This window comes from Macrosteles quadrilineatus, unplaced genomic scaffold, assembly GCF_028750875.1.
Source record: "Macrosteles quadrilineatus isolate MER2022 unplaced genomic scaffold, UCM_ALF_1.0 Scaffold_3__2_contigs__length_128488019, whole genome shotgun sequence".
Lineage (NCBI taxonomy): Eukaryota > Metazoa > Arthropoda > Insecta > Hemiptera > Cicadellidae > Macrosteles > Macrosteles quadrilineatus.
In genome coordinates, this window is record NW_026542596.1 from 108,471,801 (window position 1) to 108,495,467 (window position 23,667).

General features: G+C 37.1%; 1 protein-coding gene across 1 annotated transcript in view; it reads left to right on the forward strand.

Moving 5' to 3' along the window:
• The window catches only part of LOC128988800 (uncharacterized), a 30,503-nt gene extending 17,431 nt beyond the window's left edge, over positions 1 to 13,072 (forward strand). Inside the window, exons 15-21 of the mRNA XM_054410455.1 lie at positions 348 to 504; positions 5,859 to 5,999; positions 6,592 to 6,732; positions 7,326 to 7,469; positions 9,098 to 9,265; positions 10,940 to 11,039; positions 11,389 to 13,072. Of these exons, the coding sequence (XP_054266430.1) occupies positions 348 to 504; positions 5,859 to 5,999; positions 6,592 to 6,732; positions 7,326 to 7,469; positions 9,098 to 9,265; positions 10,940 to 11,039; positions 11,389 to 11,576 (1,039 nt within the window). The 3' untranslated portion in view covers positions 11,577 to 13,072. The remainder of the gene's footprint in view (positions 1 to 347; positions 505 to 5,858; positions 6,000 to 6,591; positions 6,733 to 7,325; positions 7,470 to 9,097; positions 9,266 to 10,939; positions 11,040 to 11,388) is intronic.
• Positions 13,073 to 23,667: the final 10,595 nt, after the last annotated feature.

Sequence of the window (23,667 nt, forward strand, 5' to 3'; positions counted from 1 at the left end):
GTATGGAAGTGTGTTTATATAGCTAGACCTAAAAGGTGTGATTTTCATCAATCTCTTTATGGTTACTGAACCGCAGTATCTAAAAAAATATGATTTTACTCCTTCTCCTCAAAATGTCTTATAGAAACCTTGTATTTGCCTTTTAAAGACATGAGTAATGCACATCCACAGATATTATAGTTTTTCCTTTTCCTTGCCAATCTCTCAGATATTTCTAGTTGGGTTCTATTTCAAGAGAGTCCAAATGTATTGGGACTATCCTATACTTAATGTTAAAAAAAATAATTTATACTGTCAGAAAATCAAACGCAATACAGGTTAAATTGATTTCAAACTGTCTCTTACAGTAACTCCCCCACTGAGTGTTTAGCCCTTGTTACACTCCAAGTTGAGAGAGGTCTCCCAGAAGATGCCAAAAATCTGCTCAACAACTTTAAAAACGATGTACAGTTGACAGAAGCTCTTTTACAAAACTGGAACCTGCTATTGGATAGTATGCGGCAGGTATGATTAATATTGTTCATCATTTACTATACTTGGGATTCCAACAATATATATGTAAATTGAAGTAATGGTAAATTTGTTAATATTGAACTTGTTGCTATTGTAGTGAGTTGGAAAGATTTTTTATGTTTGTATTGTTTGTAATGGTAAGAGTTTTCTATGTGATTGTTTTACAAATTCAATTGTTAAAATAGGTGGGTTTTCTTTAATAAAATAGTTTTTAACTGTTGTATGGATCCTTGAGACAGTCATCAGAGATAAACTTGCTAAATATCTTAGAGCACAATTAACTTATATTAATCTTTTGTTAATAAGATTAAACTTTATTTACATTTTAATAATAGCTATCCCCCATTCACTATTGATTGATTGATTGATTCTGTAGGGGCGGACCTTGTCCTATTGCACGTCAGCCACTGATGGGCTTTTTGCGCTCCCCACATGGTACTTCAGAGTCCGTCAAACCTGAGTTGCTTAATGAACTCAAGCATCCTGTCAATGAGCTCCTCCTGAGGAAGGTGTCTGCCCCTTGTCATTACACCAAGAGTACTGTCCCTTACCTCATTCAGAGCTGTGCAGTCGTAGAGTAGGTGATCAGCAGTCTCCTCTGATTGCCCACATTTCCTACACGCAGTGTCACCATTGTGGATCCTCAAGCGATGCAGGTGTAATTTCAGAAAGCCATGTCCAGTGACCATTCCTGTGATCTGTCTGAGTCGCCTCCTGTCCAAGCGTAGGGCATTGGAGGCGACCGTCTGGGAAGGAGAGAAGAGGGTGAGCTTACTTACCCTATGGTGCTGAAGCCTAACCCATCTTTTCCTGTGTTCCTCCTGAGCCCATGCCATGACTGAGTGACATGCATGCCCACGAGAGATTCCACAGAAAGGCTGTGGTCCCACGAAGTCTGAGGCTGACGCGACATTTGCTAGCCTGTCAGCCACCTCATTCCCTTCTATCCCTGAGTGCCCAGGAACCCAACAGAGCGTTACCTTGTTGCGCCTGCCCAGGTCACATACCGCAGAAAGGCAGTCCCAGACCACCTTAGAATTAAATTCATAGGAATCAAGCGCTTTGAGCGCAGCCTGGCTGTCTGTGAAAATGGAAATGTTAATGTCCCTGAAGCCTAGCCTCAGGTTTTCCCTAGCACATACCATAATCGCAGTCATTTCGGCCTGGAACACAGTTGGGTGAGTGCCCATAGGAAGACAAATGTCCACCCCGTTCTGCACTCCATGAATTCCAGCCCCAGTCCCACTTCTTACCTTAGAACCATCAGTATACCATTCAAGGTCGCCTTGTGGAAGAGGATTCCCACCGGACATCCACTCATCCCTGGACGGAAGGAGGACAGTGAATGGTCTGGCGAAGAAGAATCGAGTCGGCATGTGATCCGAGGGCATGTCCATTACCTCCCCTCTTACCTGCTGAGTGATCCGAGAGTGACCTCGGGATCCTCCAACATCCAACCAAAGGTTTTCACACTGGAGTCTGTAGGCAGTCCTCCTCGCAGTGACCTTGACATGCAGGTCAATCGGAGTGAGGTTGAGAATTCAGTCCAGTGAGGCTCCCGGACAGCTGCTCATTGCGCCCGTGATGATGAGACAGGCGAGTCTTTGGACGGCAGCCAGATCTCTCACCGCCGACACTGAGTCCATCTTGGGCCACCACACGAGTGAGCCGTATGTCATGGCGGGCCTTACCACGGAGACAAATAGCCAGTGCATGAGCGCCGGCTTGAGCCCCCAGGTTCCTCCCACCATGCGTCTGCAGGCCATGAGTGACCACTTACCTCGATCAATGACCTTTTGGAGTTGTGGCCCCCATTGCAGCTTTCGGTCCAATACCACCCCCAGGTACTTTACCTGATTCTGCATTTCAAGCACTGTGTCTTGTAGTCTCAGAGGTCCAATGCCATTTAGATCGCGCCTCCTCGTGAAGGGGATAACCGCCACTTTGGAGGGGTTGATAGAAAGGCCTACCTCAGTGCACCATTGTCCAACTGACCTCAAGGCTGTGTTCATGAGGTCGGAGACCGTGTTGTTGAATTTACCCATAACTAGTATCACAATGTCGTCCGCGTATCCTTGAACGAATACACCACTATCACTGAGAGATCTAATTAAGTCGTCCACAACAAGGTTCCAGAGAAGAGGAGAGAGTACACCCCCCTGTGGACACCCTCGTGTGGTCCTGGCCTCCAGAACCTCATTGTGAAGAGAGAGTCTTACCTTCCTCCTCTTAAGTAGAGACTCTACCCACCTGCACACCACCTCATGGAATCCACGAGCTCTGGCAGCATTGATTACAGCCTGGGTTTCAGTGTTGTCAAAGGCGCCCTGGATGTCAAGGAACGCCCCAAGGGCAATCTCCTTGAACTCAAACGCCTTGTCGATTCTGCTTACCAGGTGATGTAGGGCAGAGTCACAGGATCTTCCTGGGGTATAGGCGTGCTGGTTTCTATGTAGGGGATTGACTCTGAGGACTGTGTCCCCCACATACCTCAGCACCAGTTTCTCTAAGGTCTTCAACAGGAATGAGGACAGAGAGATGGGACGGAAGGACTTGGGATCCGTGTAACTTGCCTTACCAGGTTTTGGGATGAAAACCACCCTTGAGATGCTCCAGGCCGGGGGAATGTGTCCCAGGGCCAAGCTGGCCCTGAACAACTTACTCATTGCCGGAAGTAATATATCGATACCTTGCTGGAGACAGACAGGTCTTACCTCGTCAGGTCCAGGTGATTTGTATGGGATGAGTGACCCTATGGCCCATCTCACACGACTGTGTGTCACAATGTGGCACGCAACCCTCCACCGAGTGTTGTTTGCCCTTGCGACAGCTTGTTCCTCATCCTCCGGCACCAATGGCTCGCTTGGGATGATGCAGCCAGGGAAGTGGGTGGCCACCATGAGCTTTAGCACTTCCTTAGGTTCATACAGCATATCTCCCCCAGGCTCCTTGAGGGGGCCTAGCTTGGAGGAGCTGTCCTTTGTTAGGACAGTGTATATCCTAGATGTATCTCTAACACTTTCTAGCTTGCTACAGAAATGTTTCCAGGAGAGCCTTTTGGCCCTCCTTACAGCCATGTTATATTGGGTTAGCAATCTATGATAGCCATCCCAATTATTTGTCCTCTTCGCCCACCTGAACTGAGACCTGACTCTCTTTTTCAGGTTGGTAAGCTCTGTGGTCCACCAACTCACTTTACCCTGCTTCCTCACCGTTAGCGGGCAGCTCTCGTCAAAGGACGTGACAATGGCCTCGCCTAAGCTCCCAGAGGCAAGGTCTAGCGTGTTGGTGTCTCTGACCCAAGGGAACTGTGTGTCAAAGCATTCAATGCGCTCTTTAAGAGTTGATCTGTACATATCCCAATCTGCCTTTCTGGGATTCCTGAACTCAATCTTTTCCAAGGAAAAGTTACCAATGTTGAACATGATATGTCTGTGGTCAGAGAGGGAAGGTTCCTGGGATACCCTCCAATCCAGAATTCTGTTACTGATCCCCACGTTGGTTATAGTAAGATCTATTACAGATTCCCCAACCCTGCTATGAAAAGTTGGTTCTGAACCGACATTAGCAATCATTAGACCATTAGAGGCTAAGTATTCGAGAAGTGCCTTACCTCTTGCGTTATTGTCCCTACAACCCCAAGCAGTGTTGTGGGAGTTGGAGTCGCAGCCCAGCACGAGGTCGACGCCGGTCCTGGCCGAGTGCTCGACCAGCTTCCTAACTTCCTCTTGCGGAGGCTGCGTGGGCTCATCTTGCGGCATGTATGCTGAAGCAAGTAGTAGACGCCGTCCGGACTCCCTGCATTTGGTCTCTACCGTTGTGATGTCTCTGGAACAAAATTCCAGAACCGGCACACAAATGGTGTCATAGCTAGTCCAAATGCAGGTTCTAGGATTCCGGACCTGAGCCGAGAATACCTGGCCCCTAGAGACCCCCATTCCCGTTATATTGCCGTCTCTAACCCAGGGTTCCTGGATAAGGGCAAAGTCAAAAGCCCCACCCGCAGTACTCGCACAGAGTACCGCAGTGGCAGCTTTACTGTGCTGTAGGTTCGCCTGCAGTATTCGGATCGTCATCAGGAGCACCTGAAAGAACCTTGAGTTGAACCCTTGTTATACCCAAGAAAATCCTCCAGCCCCTGTCCCTCAGGAACTTGGCACTCCCGCAGTCAATTGCCAGAACCAGAGTTTGGTGTTCCGCCTCTCGCTTGCAACTGACCACTCTCCAGTCTCTGGTTGACAGTCCAGGATTCAGCTTCTGGACAAACTCAAAGATTTCTTTAGGATCTTTCCTGGCCAGGATCCAGTCGGTATGGAGAAGGACCTTGGTTGTACGCAGGAGATCTTTATGATCCCCCACAATCACACTCGGCCCCCCCACGCCCACCGGACCCAGACCAACAGCCACCTCCTTGAGCCAATCTCTGGTCTCCTCGTTTCCGCACAAGACTGCGAGGGCACCTTTGTCCTTGTAGGTTTTCAGGATCTGCTGAGGAGTGGCGGCCATAATAACCATCTCAAACAGTTTCTCCTGTAACAGGCAAAATTGTTCATCAGTGAACCTATCGTCAGGATAATTCTCCGGAACAATCGCCATCTTCCAGCCCGAGAGTTGGTCCTTGAAGGTCAAGTCCTTGCTGGCATCGCCCTCTGCAGCGCTCCTTGGCGGCGGGGGTGGGACATCCCACCTTCTCGGCCGCTTTGGAGTCTGCTGAGTCTGATGCTGCTGCGGTGGACCTGAAACTCTGCGCATAGGAGAAATACCAGAGCCCTCTCCTCCAGCAGGACTGGGAGTTTCAGCCTGCCTTTTCCTCTTGGGCTTGTTGACAAACCCTTTGGATTTTTTGTACTCAGCTTTTGAAAGCCAAGTACCCTCAGCCTCCTTCCTTGCCCTGACCTGTGTCCTCCACACACTAGGGGGTAAAGATGGCCGTTGTCTTCTCTCCTGTTCTGGAACAGTTGCACATGCCTGGGTCTCTACGCACAGATCCGGTGTTGCCACCTCAGAGGTAGAGCCCAGGGTTAGATTTGAATCCCCATTCACTATATTCAAGGCCGTAAGCTATCACAGCTAAAATTTGTTCATACAAAGAATACAAGGCAATCTACAAGGAAAAGCATTCAAATAACAATCATCGATCATTGTGATGGCAATCATCACATAGTCCTAGCCTTAGTACCTCAGCTACATAACGGATGCTCTGTCATTTTTTATTTTAACTTCACATTACCTGCTAAAAGAAATTAAATATTTAAGTAGTGTGTTTGTTGGTTTTGTTGTATATTCATGAGTGAGGTGATTGCTTTTGCTTATAGTATAACAGGTTTCTATTTTTATCATTTCAGGGTTCGTCTGAAAAGAATTCCATGTATACTTTTTCCGATGTTGGGGTGGTATTAATGGAATCCAAACCTCAAATCCTTGCTTCTATCCTGGCTTCATTAGTCACTGAAAAACAGGCAATGGATCTCCAGCATGTTTTACAGGTAATTATGTTATTTGGTTTGGTGTTGGTTTGATTTACATAATTAAATACCAAACAATCAAAATAAAATAATTTGCTCAGACATTTTTAATTTTTAGTTTATGGACCATTTGTAGTTACATCACTTTTTCATGGTCCAAAGCTGGGCCCTCCTGTCCTTGATCATTAACAAAAAATATGGCTTTTAAACCGAATGTTTTACTAATTTTAGGCTATAAACTATTTTATTTTACACTATTCTTTCACTCATCTTTGCCTCAAAATTCTCTCCACTCCTTATGTCTGTATTAGCGTTACATGAGTCTAATTGAATTCAGCCCTAAACTAAATTTTAAAAAGTGTAGAGGTAAGATACCTTCTGAAGCTTTGTCACTTTCCAAGACCTGCTATTTATTTGGGGCTATTTAAAATTCATAAGTGGCTGGGTCCAGTATAACACATTGCTCAGAAGAGAAGTGTTGAAATATACATAACAAAGCTGTAAATTACTCCCAAACCATTCCTAGACTGAAACATTAAAAAATACATAGCAAAATTGTAAATTGTTAATTTCATGAAAAAGTTGACCTTAAGCTTAACATTGGCATTTCCAGATTTTCCTATCATACCTACCTTCTAGAGTAGGAGTGGCTGGAACAGCTGCTAGTGGAGTCTTACAAGGGTTCCTAGAACAGGTTCTGGTCAATACAGAGAAGCTGGATGTGACTTATCCACCTACACGAGAAGCATTACAGGTAAATTGTTATTGACTAGCTCGTTGTTTAATGAACTGTCCTCTCTAAAGAAATAATTTTATCACCACTGTCTGACAACTCAAAAACAAATTTGGAAGTCTGACTCATGATATGAAGCCAACGTTTCCCATGTTTTTAACATTTCTGGTTTTCTGTTGTGTTTCCCGTGGTTGCCCAATGTGTGTATCATTATTTTCATGCTCTATGATTCTTTGCATTTGATGGCAGAGTCTCATTTCAGATTCAGAATCATTGTGAAACTTGGTTTTACTGATCAGTGTTGGAAAAGGTCTGTAATGATCATCAAAACATCTGGCATCCAACTCTAAGCAAAGAATTGATTAATTATATATAGTTTAGGTTAACTAGGCCTACAATGACCTTAGAACAAAAACATGATTTTGCCGAATCCATCAGACAATCATTTCCCCTTTAATTGATTGGTTGTAGTGAAAGGAGAGAAATTGCTTTAAAAGGACTCAAATTTCACAGTTTAAGCTTTTTCTACCCCTCTTTAAACTGTCTAGTGTCTAGCTATAAATGCACTTTTTACTGAGATTGATATTAATAAATTACTAAAATGTCACGTCTAGATATTGATGCGCTCCTACTTAAGCGATCTCAGAGTGAACAATAAAGGAAACGGCAGCAACCCTTTCCCTGGGAAGAGACCTCATTTTGTACACCAGCTGCCTCCGTTCTCAACACCTGAGCACCCGAGTCTTATCAAGCTAGAGGTATGCTATCATGAATACACCATTTGCTGTTTCTACAATACTTCTCTTGGAACTCAAAATAAACGGTATCAGCAGTATCACACATACATTCTCCCATTAGCTTGTCAACAACCTTTTCATGGGTAAGTGATGAGAATAACTATGATATTTAATTGGTAAATGAACAAAAACAGCATTAACTTTTGAACTGTAACTTTTACGGGATTGGTCACACTATTTTGTTTAGAATTGGAATCGTTAGAGCCATTTTCAAGAAAATTCTATTTGTCCGTTATTTTATGGGTTTTTATGGGGAAGTCACCATTAAAAATAAAAATTTCTAAAAAAATGAAATTATACTTGGATATACCATGGATTAGTACCAACATACTAAATTTCATCAAAATCAGACTAAGCAGGTGTGGTCTGTAGCTATGTACACATCCACACATACAGACAGACAGACACACACACATGGACAGACATCACCTCGAAAACCACTTTTTTAGGTTCAGGTGGACCCAAAACGAAAATACCCAACTCAAAACTCAAACTGGATAATTTTTACAAAAACAATACTTTCTCTAGTGGGAGGAAGTAAAATAGCTTTTGTTTTAAACTACAGCTGATTTTTATGACAGCTGTTTCATTTCAGTACATGTTTAACTACAAAACGGTCCACGAGAGTCTGCAGTTGAGGGAGGTGCCTATTTAACAAGTGACTTTGAAGGAGTCAATGAGGAAGTTGCGAAATCTAATAAATAATACCAGCTGATTTGAAAATATTGTTGAGTATATTTTAATTAGTATTGAAAATTAGTGAACGGGCGATGTTGCAACGTCGCGCTAGTCCAGTCATGCTATTGGCTGCCGCCAACTGCAGACTCCCTAGGCCCCTAGTGTAGAATAAGTTTAAGCAGTGTTTAACTTGCAGACTAAATAGGCTTAGCTTATCTCCAATAAATGTTAAGAAGATATCCATTGTCTCCATTTAAAATCCAAATTGTGCTACTCTTATTAGGTCATTGACTTTTAGCTTTGACAATGCTTTTAGTCTATGCACTTTTTCCTTAAATTGTTTTTAAACATTATCAAAAACATAGACAAGATATACTTAATTTGAAGGAGTTATGGGCAAATTCCAAAATGTTTGGTTGGTTCCAATTCTGATGCTTCTTGATTTTGGACGAAATTCTTATTCCAGACTTAATTACTACACATAAAATAAAAAATGTTTGCTATTAACGTGAAGATTAATTGAATTATTCATAGAATAATACTGCAAAGTGCAAAGATAACAATTTATTCAAAAATAGACATAATATTAACTAGTTATTCAAATAATTTTGAATCTGTATGTAAGAATGTTCCAAGATTGGAAATTTAATATTTCATATTTTTGACATAATTGATATAGTTTTAGTGATGGAAAATTTCCATCACAGGCAAGTTTAGTTGATTGAAATTTAGCAACGTCACTGCAATCGTGGGAGATAACCACAGTGGAATCAGTATCAAATTCAAGGTCACAAAGTATTGAGAATTGTCAACTCCTCGACACAACCAGCGTTAAAGACTAGAAGGAATCGCTCCATTTTTTTTCATCAGTTTGAAGGTGTTAACATAACATTCTGATTCTGTGTTTGTAGTGGCTGATCTGCAGTGGATGGCTCAGCACAGAATGTCTAACTGAGCTGACTCAGTATGTCAAGGAGGTGCTGCCATCCTGCCTGAGTCTGCTGGTGTTGGCTCAGCCATCAGAAGGTCTTCCTCTGCTCATACAGAAGTGTCCTCAGGCCATCCCTCAGTATACAAAGGTACAAAACTATACTCATTTTCATGTTCACTTTGCAGTATATAGTGTGCATAAGCCATGTCTTAGCTTCAGCAACTACTAGCCGTCCCAAAACCATCAGACCCTACATAATGTTCCTTTAAATTTTCTACATTTTTTACCACTATATTTTTTCCATACCAAAATAAAAATTCAAGTGTCGCCATAATTATCTATAATAATTCAAAGTTAATAAATAAGTAAAATGTACTGAAGGCTTTCTTGACTTTTGAGAGGAAAGTTAAACATAATTTACTCGACCCCCATGATAATTACAATAATATGATGTTTCCAGTAATGTTAATAGCTTGACTATTTCCCATAAGAAGACCTATATTGCACAGTGAACGTGGAATTGAGTATCTATATATTAATTACGTGAGCCGATTCTTTGCGTCAAAATTGTGGGCGACTGGGATGTCATAGAACGGCAGGAGAGGGCTTAAAATAAAGGTCTCTATCAGGTGACGGCGGGAAAAATAATGGAATCCCAAAAATTTCAACCAAAATTTAGATATTACGTAAAATGTTTTCCATAAGAATAGCATTGGAAGCCATACACGGCTGATTTATGTTAATATTAGATTAAATATAGTTTTAATATAGTTGATCGCGCTATATTTCCAAGCCAGTATTCAATACACACAGTTGGTTTATTTCTTAGCCAGTTAACTCTATAATGCAATGTATACTATATTAAAACCAGGGATAACGTTATCTATAATTAAAACTTTTGAAAACAAAAACCAAACCAAAGATTTTTGTGTCAACTGTCAATATTGGCTTTGACAACTGGGAAATGGAACCCTAAAACCATAAAATATTACTAAATGTGGCTAATAAAACTGTTAAAATTTTGTATAGTACTTTATTTACTTCCCTTATGTTTCATCACAATCAAATGGTTGTTTGGTAACGCATAAAGGACATAGGATTTCATATATATAGATAACAACAACAAAAGCAAGGAGAGTGCCTTTTTTAGACAAAAATATCGTGTACAGCATACCCATCTTGACAAATAAATAATTTGATTCTTAGTTTGTTTAAATATTAAAATAAGTTGTTTCACATTTCGAGCTTTTTAGGGACTTGTGTTCCTACACACCCCTAGTAGAATTTTATTAGGCCTTTGCTTGTCACATAAATTTGTTTAGGCCTTCGCCCCAAAGCTCTAATAAGAAGTTGTGATACTGTATTGATTTATTTTAACTAAGAAAAGCCATAATAATTCTAGTTTATGATTAACTAGGTAATTTAAAAAATGAAACTGTAAATTCAAACAAATATAAATACAGGAAAGAAAACAAAACCAGGAAATTATAGCATAGCACCTAACTGTCAAACTCAAATTTTTTTTCAAACTCAAACTCAAATCTATCTGTTAACACATATTGTATAAAGGTTTTGGCATATAAATAAATAGAACAAAATGAAAATATAATACTGAAATTAAGACGTAAAAATAATGCTAAAATGTGTTGAGTATTTTTTTTAAATTGGACTAAATTGTGTAAACGTAAACAAATATATACTTCAAATGATTATATTTTTGAATAGCATAATCTATCATCCTCAAACAATAGACTACGGTATTCACAGACTGCTTGGGTTTCCATATTTGAGTGAAACCAAGTTTTTTCATTTTCTGTTGTAGGATCGTTTGAAAAATGAAGCAGAATTAAAGGAAATGATTTCTTTGTTAGAGCAGAAGGTAGAGGAAGATTCATCAGGAAGTTACGAGCCAATACTCAAAGGTAAACCACATTGTTAATAAAGCTATTTTGGAAAAACTATACCTAGTGTTATTGTATCAACAGTAGGCCTACCCTGTGGCGATACTTAAGTTATTTTACATTTCACATTGTATAAATGTTGACCAAGGGTTATGTTTGTAATGAAATGTAAAATATTTAACATTACCGGTACTTGCATTCTATTGTCTTTCTGGTATATTTGTGATGAAATGTAAAACGTTTAACATGATTCATATTCTATGGTGAAATCTTTGCCTACTTAAATGTGTGTTTCATGCAAGGGTACGTTAGAGTGGCCTGATTTAGGTGAAATGTTTGTGTTTAGTAAACAAATAAATAAATGTTACAGAAGTGCTGGAGTACTTGAGCAACAATGTAGCGCCCGATGTATTATGCAGGGTGTTACCTGGTGGAAGCCTAGGAAGACAGAAGTACAAGAGCCACCTAGCGACGTGTCAGAAAATAGCTCATGCCAATCACATACGCTCTGTCATCATCGCTACGGCACGACAACTCATCGCTTCCTTAAATCTCTAATTACTCATGCGTAATTTAAAAATAGTATACATATTTGTATGCTTGAATACAACAACAAGGAACTGGCAGCGTAGCTGAGTGGTTTATAGTGCTCGCCTAACAATCGAAAGGCCACTGGTTCGATCCTGAGAAAAGTGAGTAGCTTTTTGATGGTTTGAAACTGGACCCAGCTGTTCCTGATTATTGGGCATTAAATAAATGATCTTGGCTACTGATACAGCTGAACTTAGTCAGTAACAAGGCTTATCTCACTCCATTCTACACTCATCCTTCACTCATATTTGGTTTGAAAATAAAATATGCATGTAGGAGGTGTACCCATCTCAATTAATTGATAATGATAGCAATTGAGTCTAGTTACCTGGGAGAAGTTAGGTTTATAGACATTTAGATATTGGTATCATTTAGTTGCCTATTTTTCTGCGTTTAATGTTTTAAATTTTTGAATTTGTTTTCTGAAGTTACCTAACTATTAATAAAGCAGCTATTTTGGCACTAAAATGTAGAAAAGCTTATTCATGTACTACTTTATTTTCTTATATTCCATATTTTAGTACAAAATACAAAATTGTAAGCTTGTAAAAAAAACAGACAAGGATGAGTTTGCCTGAAAAGAAGTTGGCAACACTATCACTATCTATAAATACTCCCTAGATCTGTGGGTGTAGTGTTGAAAAAATTAGTCACATATACCATCTAAAATGTTTGTACTACATATTATTTAAGTTTTGGATGTAATGCTATTACAAAAAATATTTGTAGGTAAATATTTAAATGCAAAAGTTAATTTAAACTAGAATATTTACTATATTTTCCCCGGGACCATTTTGTAGCTTGGCCAATTTAGTGTTGATTGCACTTTTCACCAATATTGTTATATTTTGTGATATTTTGAAAGTTGATGCCTTAAATAGTTGTTTATGTATTTCACGTGTTTTGAATTTATAAGTGTTTGGATTAAAATCATGTATTTATTACTCAAGTAAAATTTACTACTCACCATAACACTGCTAAATGTGAACACAGTTTGATTGCACAAAATGCCATTGTTGTAAATGTGTCGGCATTGACTATTTGTTAGCTATTATGTCAGGTGACATAGAAGGTAAAAGAAGCCAAATAAAATAATAAAAACATCAATTGTTGTAGTTTGGTTGTTTTTCGACATATTTCAATATTTTCAATCAAATGTGGCAAAGTGATTTATTTCATACTAAGCTATTAAAATTTCATAAAAATAACTTTATTACCTTCCCTGTAACAACAAACCAAAGTACTTGTTAAACCTAATGTTATTTCAATAAAAAATGAATCTAACATGTCAATAAATCATTTCCTAAAAAAGACTAAATATTTTAGTAAAATAAAAATCCAATAAGGTAAATAGAAAATTTGCTTTATTATCCAGGTTTGCTGCAGCGGGAGTATTTTAAGGAGTATAACTAAACTGGGTTACCTTACCTGGATTTTAATAGACATTTCTCATCAATTTACTCTCCAAAGAAGTTCTATACTAGGAGAAAATTTTAGGTTTATGTGTGATGTTTGTGTCTATAAGCCACTGTATTCTTATTTTCAGGTAAATTAGCTGAAGTTTGGCTCTTTTGCTCTTTCCAAAAATTCCTAAATCATTCATAGGTTATCTTCATTGACTGTCTTATTAGGCCTATAGTTTAAGAGAAAGTAGTGTACAAATTGAGTATTACAATAGTAAACTAGTCATTAATTTGTATTGATTTTTCTGAAATTTTAAGATAGTCTATATTAATATTGTTGGAGATTTATTCAATTTTATAACTGTTTGTTACAATAATCACCAGTTAATTTTTTTGTTGTTACTCTTTTTTAAATACCTACAATAAATATGATTTTTCTAATATCCTGTTTTCACTCCTCCAAACTCCAATGTACATGGTGAGTTTTAAATGAGTTCCCCCTCCTACTTTTTTCTACATTTCATCAACTCCGGACCACATCAGATCATTGTAGAGTAGTAAGTACTTCATTTTTACCAGGTAAACATTTTTGGCCGCCATCTTAGATCCGCCATAATAGATACAAAGTTTTTTTTTCAAATATAAAGGTAGGGTTGTGACCCATCGTTTCAAACTAGATTTTTACGCTGAATACAATGCTGCAATTCGTTTAAAAAATATCTTGATCCATTTTAAAGTTATGTGAACTTTTTATAACTTTATTTTTAGCCCAATTTAAATATTGTGCAGTTACAAACTAAGGCCATAATCTCAAAATAGTGCTAGATAAGTATACACCACCTATTATTGTCGACCTATTTTCACTTGGTAAGGACGGATGTATTTATTTCGCCCGCGATCTTGGATCCACCATTTTGTAATGTGATAAATTATTTTAAATATGAAGGTGGTGTTGTGACCCATCATTTTAACTACTTTTTTATGCTGAACTCAATGCCACAATCCGTTTTTGTTATCAAGCTTTCTGCATTAAATATTACAATTGATTCATTTAAAATTTCAATATTTTTAAAACCAAATATGAAAATGTAAAACGGATTGTGGCATTGAGTTTAGCATAAAAAAGTAATTAAAAATGATAGGTCAAAACCACTAACCCTGGGTCAAAACACCACCTTTATATTTGAAATAATTTATCACATTTCAATATGGCGGATCCAAGATGGCGGCTGAAAAAGGACGCGTTGCAGAAAGTCAACAGTCCCGGAAGGTCAAATAATTTATACCTGTGCCGCTAGGTCAAAAACTACAATGTTTGCAGTGTCTGTAGATCAAAAATCCCAGTAAGTCAAATAGTACACTCCGAGCTAAAAACGTGGTCTATGTTAAAGCAATTGACTTATTGGGAATTTGACCTAATGCAACAGCAGTTTTAATATAACGAAATAAGATAAAATATAAGTTCAGTTTCGCTGAGTCAACAGTGCCGGAAGGTCAAAAGTATAATCTGTTAAAAACAACGATAGTCCTCTCGACGCATGACTTCAATAATTTCGTGTTTTGGTATACTTAAAGTTGTGCTAAAATTTTGAAAATTGGCACAGAGCTTCTTGGTTAGTCCTACTCGATGACTATTTTGTTGGAACTTTAAACTATTTACCGATCTAATTAATAAAAATTGATATGTATGGTGAAATAGTTTTAAATCGTAATTTCTAACATGAAAAAGTTAGCATGCGAGATTTTTTTTTGTTTTTGGGTTAGTGAGGTTTCGTCTGTGGCAAAGTTGTAGCCAAAAGTGTGATGCGTAAAATATATTTTTTTGAATTTTTTACAATCAAAGGGTTCAATAGATAACTTGGGTTGAAGAGGACGGCAAATTTAGCATTTCGCAACCCATGGAAAGAACTACATCGTACGATGCGACTGCTGAGTGGAATTTTAATTTACAGTTCTAAGAACAAGAAAAAGATGAATATACAGATCACCAGTACATTCATATTATTTATAACACATCTTTCTGTATTACCAGCTTACATTTTTCACTTATAAGAATACATCATAAACAGGGTGTTAAAAATAAGCGGGGAGATACTTTACCTAGTAATTCCTTGGGTCAAAATAAACAGAAAATCAAGGATAACATTTTTTCCGAAATCGTTTCGTTAACCAGATATCCACCATTTTGTATTTTTTACATACAAATATTTATCTTTGCACTTTTCCAACCGATGTTTATGAAACTTGGTATGTATGTTAATGTAGGAGAGACCTGTGTTATAAAAACAGATTCATCTCGATTCACCCTAAAATTTCAAAATTTAACACTTAACTACAGTATAATATACTTTACTACACCACAATATTTACGTATCTATCTATATATTAATAGGCAAGCATGTTTTTTTAAAACCTTTTTTCTCAGCTTGTACTTATTTAATACGCAAGCAGGATTTTTGTGACGATTACTCCTCCGAAACTACTGAACCGATTGACATGTTTTTGGTGTCATTGGAAAGAGCGTAACGTGAAGTTGTGCAGGAAACTTTCTTTTTAGGGAAATAATTAGAGAGTGAGGCCCTGGGGCCCTTTAAAGTTTCGTATTTCTCCATAAGATTAACATGGGAAACAAACATTGTTTTGAAACTCCAGCTGTTGTCAGAAATTAAATCTATCTATATATTAATAGGCAAGCATGTTTCTTTAAAACCTTTTTTCTCAGCTCGTGTGTATCGTAGGGAAAATCTACGCATACCGTTAGAAAGCTATTTTCCTGTAGGTGTGCAGAATCCCTTTATAAATTAAAATAGGCTCAAAAATAAGCACAAAAAATGAATTCGAAATTTTAAAAAATTAACATGGGTTTTATGGGTTGCTATGGTGATGACGAAATAACAACAAAATATAAACAGAAAATCAAAACAAATGGAAGACATTCCAATCACATGTTTTATTTACAGTGTGGGGTGAAAATAGAGAAGTTTGCACAAAACACTTTTGGTCGATTTTTCGACCATGGGGCGTGCTCTCGTATTAATAATTGGTCTCCATGGAAGCATGAGAAAATTCACAATGTTTACATTTGCTTTGACATTTAAATGTAAACAACCAGAACTGTCAAATGCCTATTTCAAAATTTCAGACAGCTGATCCAAAAAAATTAAACAACTATGTGGTAGGTTTATTTAATCTCAAACTTTATGATAGATTATTTATTATAAATCTATTTCAATGATTATGAAACATATTTTTCCCGTTGCGAAGAAAAGTTAATAGTGAGAAGAAAAACGTTAATTGTAAACAGGCAATGTGTAAACTATCTATGTTGTATTAAAAATGTGCATAGTTTTGGATGTTGGTTCGTGTTTAATTATATAAGTTATTAGTTATTGAATTTTTATTTTAAGGATTTGACATAGGAGTAAGCCTATGATAAATAACACCATTTCAGAGTTCTGCCCGTTTTTGTCTAACTCTGTCCTGAAGAGTTTAAAGTAGCCTACACCTTATTGTCTACAAATTGGCTAAATAACTTAGGATAAAAGATGGCAGACTTTTTACGTTGACTTAAATTGTAAGCTTACCTTTTCCCGTCCATGGGCAGTTTAGTTGTTAAAAATTAACCCTTTAAACTGGAATAGGACTGTAATTGTGAGTATTTCCATTAGTTAATAATCTTTTAGTTGACTCTTTTAAAATCATCAGAAATTATGACTGTTATTAGTTTTTAAACAAGTTATTTGTTTATAAATAACTCCTGTACTTCTTTGCAATTGCTCGATTTCGAGCAACATGTACACTACCGTAGTTACCATAAGTCTTTAACAAAATAAAACGTTAACATTTTTAAAATCCAAAGTAAATCAATATAATCTTTCTTTTTTGAAAAATATATTAAAAAAAAAAGGCGATGGTAAAATAACGACAGGCGAGTTTCGATCTGGGTGTTTCAGGTTTGAATCTAGGAGGATTTAACATTAATTAGGTAACATTAATGTTTAATCCTCCTAGGTTTGAACTGATTTAGAGGAATACATGAAACCGAAGGGGGGAGGTAGCAACAAGTGCACTAGTATTTACTAGTGTCCAATTACAATTTGATGGATTTAACCAAAACCTTTTCTATTTCACTTATTTTCAGCTGTTAAATTTCAAACGATACGTTTTAGTGACCTCATTAACGTTATTATCATCATCATCGTTTGAGTTTGGGTTTGCGGCAATGTATTTTTATGAATAAAACCTTTAATTTGATACCAAACTTGACCTCTGCTGCTATTAATTGACTGTATGCACTATTAATTAACAGCTGTGTCTAAGGATTATGTCGGCCTTAGTCATAAACAGGACAACAAGATCGCTCCACTCATCCCACACTCATCTCCATTCATACTTGGCTTAAAATGCATACATTTGTATGGTCGCCATTTCAAAGCAACATGGCTAAATTATCAATGACAAACGTGGAAAACCTTATACGAGTGTGAGTAAGTCCGAAAACAAGAGTAAGTCCGAAAACAACTCTAAAAAACAATAAGCAATAAATTGCAAGAACCCTTGCTTATATCATTGGGTATACACGTATGTACTGACGTGTATACTCAATGCTTATATCGAACAAATGTACATCGTGAGAATTTCCATTAGTTGTTCCATTTAGTTTTGTGTCTATTTGTATAATAGTTTAGTTGACTCTTTTAAAGTCAGCGGAAATTGTGACTGTTATTACCCTTGAAATAATGTTTGTGTAGTACTTTGCAATCCTACCAATGCTTATAGAATCATACGATTACAATTTTCTGGTTAGAATATGTCGCATAGAGTGGTGACTACTGTATATTTTTGGTTTGCTTGTAAAACAGGATCAACAGAGATTTTCCATCGACTTAAACAATACGATACTCTCAAATTGTTCATTGCTATGACAAACTATCACACAGTTTGATGAATATTTGTGTGTAAACCACATACAGTACACCTGTATTCTATCTATTTTTCCTTTTATTTTTCCAAGACTTTATAGAAAATCACGCATTACGTGATCAGTGAAGAAAGGCTGTATCCCATGTGTTTTATAGGTAAAGAAGTAAAGAAGAACACTGCTTCAGGTCAGAGCATTCAGTTATCATCAGCAATTGTAATTCCCGAATCAGTAACTGAATCAATAGTCAATTATGTAAGGGTTTGTTGATTATTTATAATGCACTTTACATGCTCCATTTGATAGTTTATAATAATTTACTCGGAATCTATAAGACACCTTTGTCTTGTATTAAATATTGGGTTGGGCCGTTTAGTATTTTGATTACAATAGGGGTACTCGTCAAACAGGTTAAATATTATTATTTCTATGAATTTAATGGGTAACTTTAAAGATTAGGTGGAATTTCTAACAATACTTCACCGTAATCAGCAGCAAACATACATAAGGAATTCCAGTTATTACAACAGACGCTCTGACAGCCCGTCAACATAAGACCTGCAGACGGGTCAACGAATATGCTGAAAAAAATAACGAGATAAGTGAGTGTAAAGTGACTATTTAAATCCGGTCGTCATACGCCACGAGACATTCCGTCAGTGAATGGGAGGCCCACACAAGGGTGAAGATCGATAACGCGCTGCATTTGGAATGGAAAAAATTGCACAGGTCCTCGAAAAGTACTAAATTCTCGAGTCCCGAAAAAGTCAAGTGCCTAGAATGTCTTATACACATACGGAAATTCAAGTCCTCAAAATATTGCAATAGTGTATTTTCGTATAAATTCTTGAGACCCGAAAAAGTCAAGTCCCCAAAATGTCTTATACACTTACATATATATGAATTTGAACGGATGGTGTTTTTGGCCTCTAGGGACTCAAAACGAAAAATTACATCGGTCCCGGGTCCAGGTGTTGCCATGAGTACTACGGTAATAGCTTATTCCCTATATGCGAAATTCGCTAAAAACCTAATAATTCTATAGAATAACTAGCTGACCCGGCGAACTTCGTATCGCCTAAGTTATAGGTTTCCCCTAAGACAGACCGATGGAAAGAAAGTACCGTTACGTTTAATTTTCAAGATGATCTCGTTCGCTCAATCACGTCCTGGTTGAAGTTCGTTCGCTACGCTCACTCACCTTTGGGTTGGAGCTCGTTCGCTACGCTCACTCACCTTTAGGTTGGAGCTCGTTCGCTGCGCTCACTTGCCTTCAGGTTAGCTCGTTCGCTACGCTAACTCGCCTCCAGGTTGAAGTTCGTTCGCTACGCTCACTCACCTTTTGGTTGCAAATTAGCTGTTGTCATAAATGTAAAAGAAATAATAGTGCTGCACCCTGTTGGTAATCCTTGTAACTTTAATGCTATTGAACATCATAGAACAGAACCATAGACTAAGCAACACAGAACCAACTTGTTTAATTGCAACAGCTGTTAAGATTCATTAATTCCATTTCTCATAAGGTTAACATGGGAAACACCAGAGCCACTGGGGCGGAGCCCTTTTAAGAATTTCGAAACGGGATATAGTTTACGTCCGATTCGCATACCTACTGAATTTACACACCAAATTTCATAATCATCGGTGAAGTCGTTCCGGAGGAGTTTGCAGACAAACACTGTGACACGAGAATTTTATATATTAGACTAGCTGAACCCGCTGGCTTTGCCCCGTTTAACTAATTAATTTTCAAGATGAGCTCGTTCGCATGGCTCAATCACGTCCTGGTTGAAGTTCGTTCGCTACGCTCACTCATCTTTAGGTTGGAGCTCGTTCGCTGAGCTCACTTGCCTTGGTGTTAACTCGCCTCCAGGTTGAAGTTCGTTCGAAACGCTCACTCAGCTTTTGGTTGCAAATCAGCTGTTGTCATAAATTGTTTAATTGACACAGCTGTTAAGATTCATTAATTCCTTTTAAATATGAAAAATCATAAGGTTAACATGGGAAACTCCAGAGCCACTGGGGTGAAGCTCGAATGCCCTATCATAAAAAAAATTACTCAGTTTTCCTATTTAATGCCCAAAGAATCGGTGTATCGAATTTCAGCCTCCTAGGTAAATGGGAAGTGGGAGAATTAGTGATGATGAGTGAGTGAGGGTGACTGTGTCAGTGAGGGCTTTGCCTTTTATAAGTATACATAGCACATTCAACCAGCTGTTAGTTAAAACAAATTATATTGGACTAAAACAAATCGATGATTACAAAGAATACTTTAAAAAATAATTTGAACATCCTACTACTGTATTTTACTATGCATATTTAATTAATCTGCCATCCTCGTACCGACGAATTAAATGTATTAATGGTGAGCATTACACATAGTATAAATAAGTCCACCATAAGTATGGATTTGAATTTTCTTCCAAATGCTGAATTTGTGTCACAAATGCTGAATGTTACAGCTGTTATGTAAGCAAATTATGTTGTACTAAAAGCTAGCTAGAAGCATTGACTATTGGAGAAGGTTAGCATCGGCTGCTAGACTTTTTAAAAACTTAAACTTAATTTATAAAAAACTGGGACACTAATTTTAAATTATGGCTTTGAAATTTCCTAGTTCTCAAAATTGTCTTTCTTTCAACACAAAACTAATGAAAATCCATCGACTGGTTTATTCAGAATCGTGAAAAAACCACATTTACGTTTTAATAATATATATGATAGTTTGGACAGGTTTCAACCCTTCCGAGGCGTAATACATTTACACAGTTTATATTTAGACTACATTATAACTCATAAAATAGTTCTACAATTAAATGGATCTCCTTTTACAAACGTATATAATAACCAGAAATTTTCAGATCGTCCTTGCGTGTATTTTATGCCACAAATTTTGACGAAAGGCTATACCTATTTACAGTGTTGACCAAACAGTTGGCAAGAAGCATTAATAGATAAGCTATGTACCAAATATGATAATTTTAGCTCTATTCTAATTATGACAAAACACGAAGTAACTAAAAGCGAGTTTTGTTGGTGTAGTAAGCGTTGCAGGAGGTCTACTTTACACTTGAATCGATGTTCACTTTTATTGCTTTTGATCTTCTGGCACTGTTGACTCAGCGAAACTGAACTTGTATTTTACTGTATTTCGTTATATTAAAACTGCTGTTGTATTAGGTCAAATTCCCAATAAGTCAATTCCTTTAACATAGACCACGTTTTTAGCTCGGACTGTATTATTTGACTTACTGGGACTTTTGACCTACAGACACTGCAAACATTGTAGTTTTTGACCTAGCGGCACAGGTATAAATTATTTGATCTTCCGGGACTGTTGACTTCCAGCAACATTCCCCTGAAAAAAATACATCTGTCATTACCAAGTGTAATAGGTCGACAATGATTGGTGGTGTATAGACCTACTTATCTTTATCTAGCACTATTTTAAGGTTATGTTCTTAGTTTGTAAATGCACAATTTTAATACCCCCGCCGCAGCAAACCTGCAGACTAAGCGAATTTCCATTTGACTGATTGGATTTACACTGAAATGTCTACTTAAAAATATAACATTTATTCTTGATTTAAATAGAATTAGTTTAACAAGTACGTAGGTTTGCTGCATCAGGGAGGGTAAAACTGTTTTTTTTTTATGTGAATAGTTGGTAAGAAATAAAGACATTTTCCAAATTTGATCAAAATATGTTCACAAACAAGCAAACTACAACAGTTTACTTATTCTCCATAAAAATAACATGGGAATTTTAAATTTACAATTTTTTAGAATTTTCTCCGTAACCATTAGGCGCATAATAATGCTTCAATATACTAAATTATTTGTTTTTTTAAGCTGTACAAAATGGTTTGGAGAGAAATTGCTAAATTTTATGTTTTTTGGGTCAAAAATGGGAAAAACCTATTTTTACCCCATAAAACCCCCCGTAAACCCCCGTTCCCATGGTCCGATCATGCTGGATCGCGAACTCGTTCGAATAAACGTACATATATATATAAATACTAGCAGAGTACCCGTCCTTCGTACGGGGTTGGCATATAAGTATCAAATGCTTATAGCAGTTATGAGTGAGGACATGGTTTAAGAAATTTCGGTTCTTTTTGAAGTTCGTTCGCTACGCTCACTCACCTTTAGGTTGGAGCTCGTTCGCTGCGCTCACTTTCCTTCAGGTTAGCTCGTTCGCTACGCTCACTTGCCTTCAGGTTAGCTCGTTCGCTACGCTCACTCGCCTCCAGGTTGAAGTTCGTTCGCTACGCTCACTCACCTTTTGGTTGCAAATTAGCTGTTGTCATAAATGTAAAAGAAATAATGCTAGTGCTGCACCCTGTTGGTAATCCTTGTAACTTTAATGCTATTGAAAATCATAGAACAGAACCAACTTGTTTAATTGAAACAGCTGTTAAGATTCATTAATTCCATTTCTCATAAGGTTAACATGGGAACCTTTGCTCCAGAGCCACTGGGGCGGAGCCCGGAAGGATTTTTGGGATAAAAATATGCCTATATGTTAATCGGGAATATGAGCTATCATCATGCCGAATTTCAGCCCGATCCGACCAGTAGTTTTCGCGTTTACTTTTCCCATACACACAGACACCACCTCTTTTTTATAATAGTACTAGCTTTTGTACCCGTGCTTTGCAACGGGAAGAGGACACAAAATAGAAACATTTGAATTTTTACATCTGTTGCATATAATAGTTACACATCCGCAAACGCTTTGATAAACAAAACTCAACTTTTATGGCCTTAATAGAAACGTTTAAGCTATGACTTTTGAATCTGGTAAGTAGTGGATACCACCATTTTAGTTTTGATTAATTTTGAATCTTGTGTAGGCTGATATGAGAAAAACTGACCAAATCTTTGAATAAAACTTTGACATACATGATTTACCTCCATCTCCCTTAGTTACATATCTTTTAATTTATTATTGACATTTTAAATTTTAATTTTGAAGTTCCAAAAATACTAATTAGTAACTTTGAAATGACCATTTTTTAAATTTCAGTTTCTTCATATTAAATCACAAATCCTTCCATCTTCAGTTTCTTTACTCAATAAATCAATTAGCAAAACTAAGTCAGCTGTTATAAACTTTAGAAATATTGGTGTGCCTTATCAATAAATAGTCTTTTGAAATATTAAAGAAACTATATCTTTACTATAAAAAATTTTAAACAAATAAATTAGCATTAAAGACAGCAGACAAAACTAATATTATTATCAAAGCATCAACTGTTTCTAGCGTATTCAACAAAAATATTAACAAACAACTTAATATATAAACCAGTTATTTTAATCAGTTCCATTGCCCATTGCCTTTACATTTTCACACTTGCCATTAAGTAAACATAGTAGTAACAGATATGTCATTGATTTTAGAAACTGTTAAGCAGCTCGAATTTATGTATAGTAGCCTCCAAAATCATACAAAACATCCATACATTGTAATTTTCTTACTGTTTCCATGAAAATATATCAATAACATTATTTTCATAACACTTAAGACACAGAAATCGAAAGCAGAGCCTGACTTGATACAGCAATGCTTTTAGAATATTTTATTTATTTCTATAATCCTTGGCGTAGTTTTTTAATAAATCTTTGATAGATTAAGATTAAATAAACCAACCATATAATTGTGTGAAATATTAATATTTAATTTCATTGGATCAGCTGTCTTAAATTGTGAAATATGCAATTTGGCAGTTCT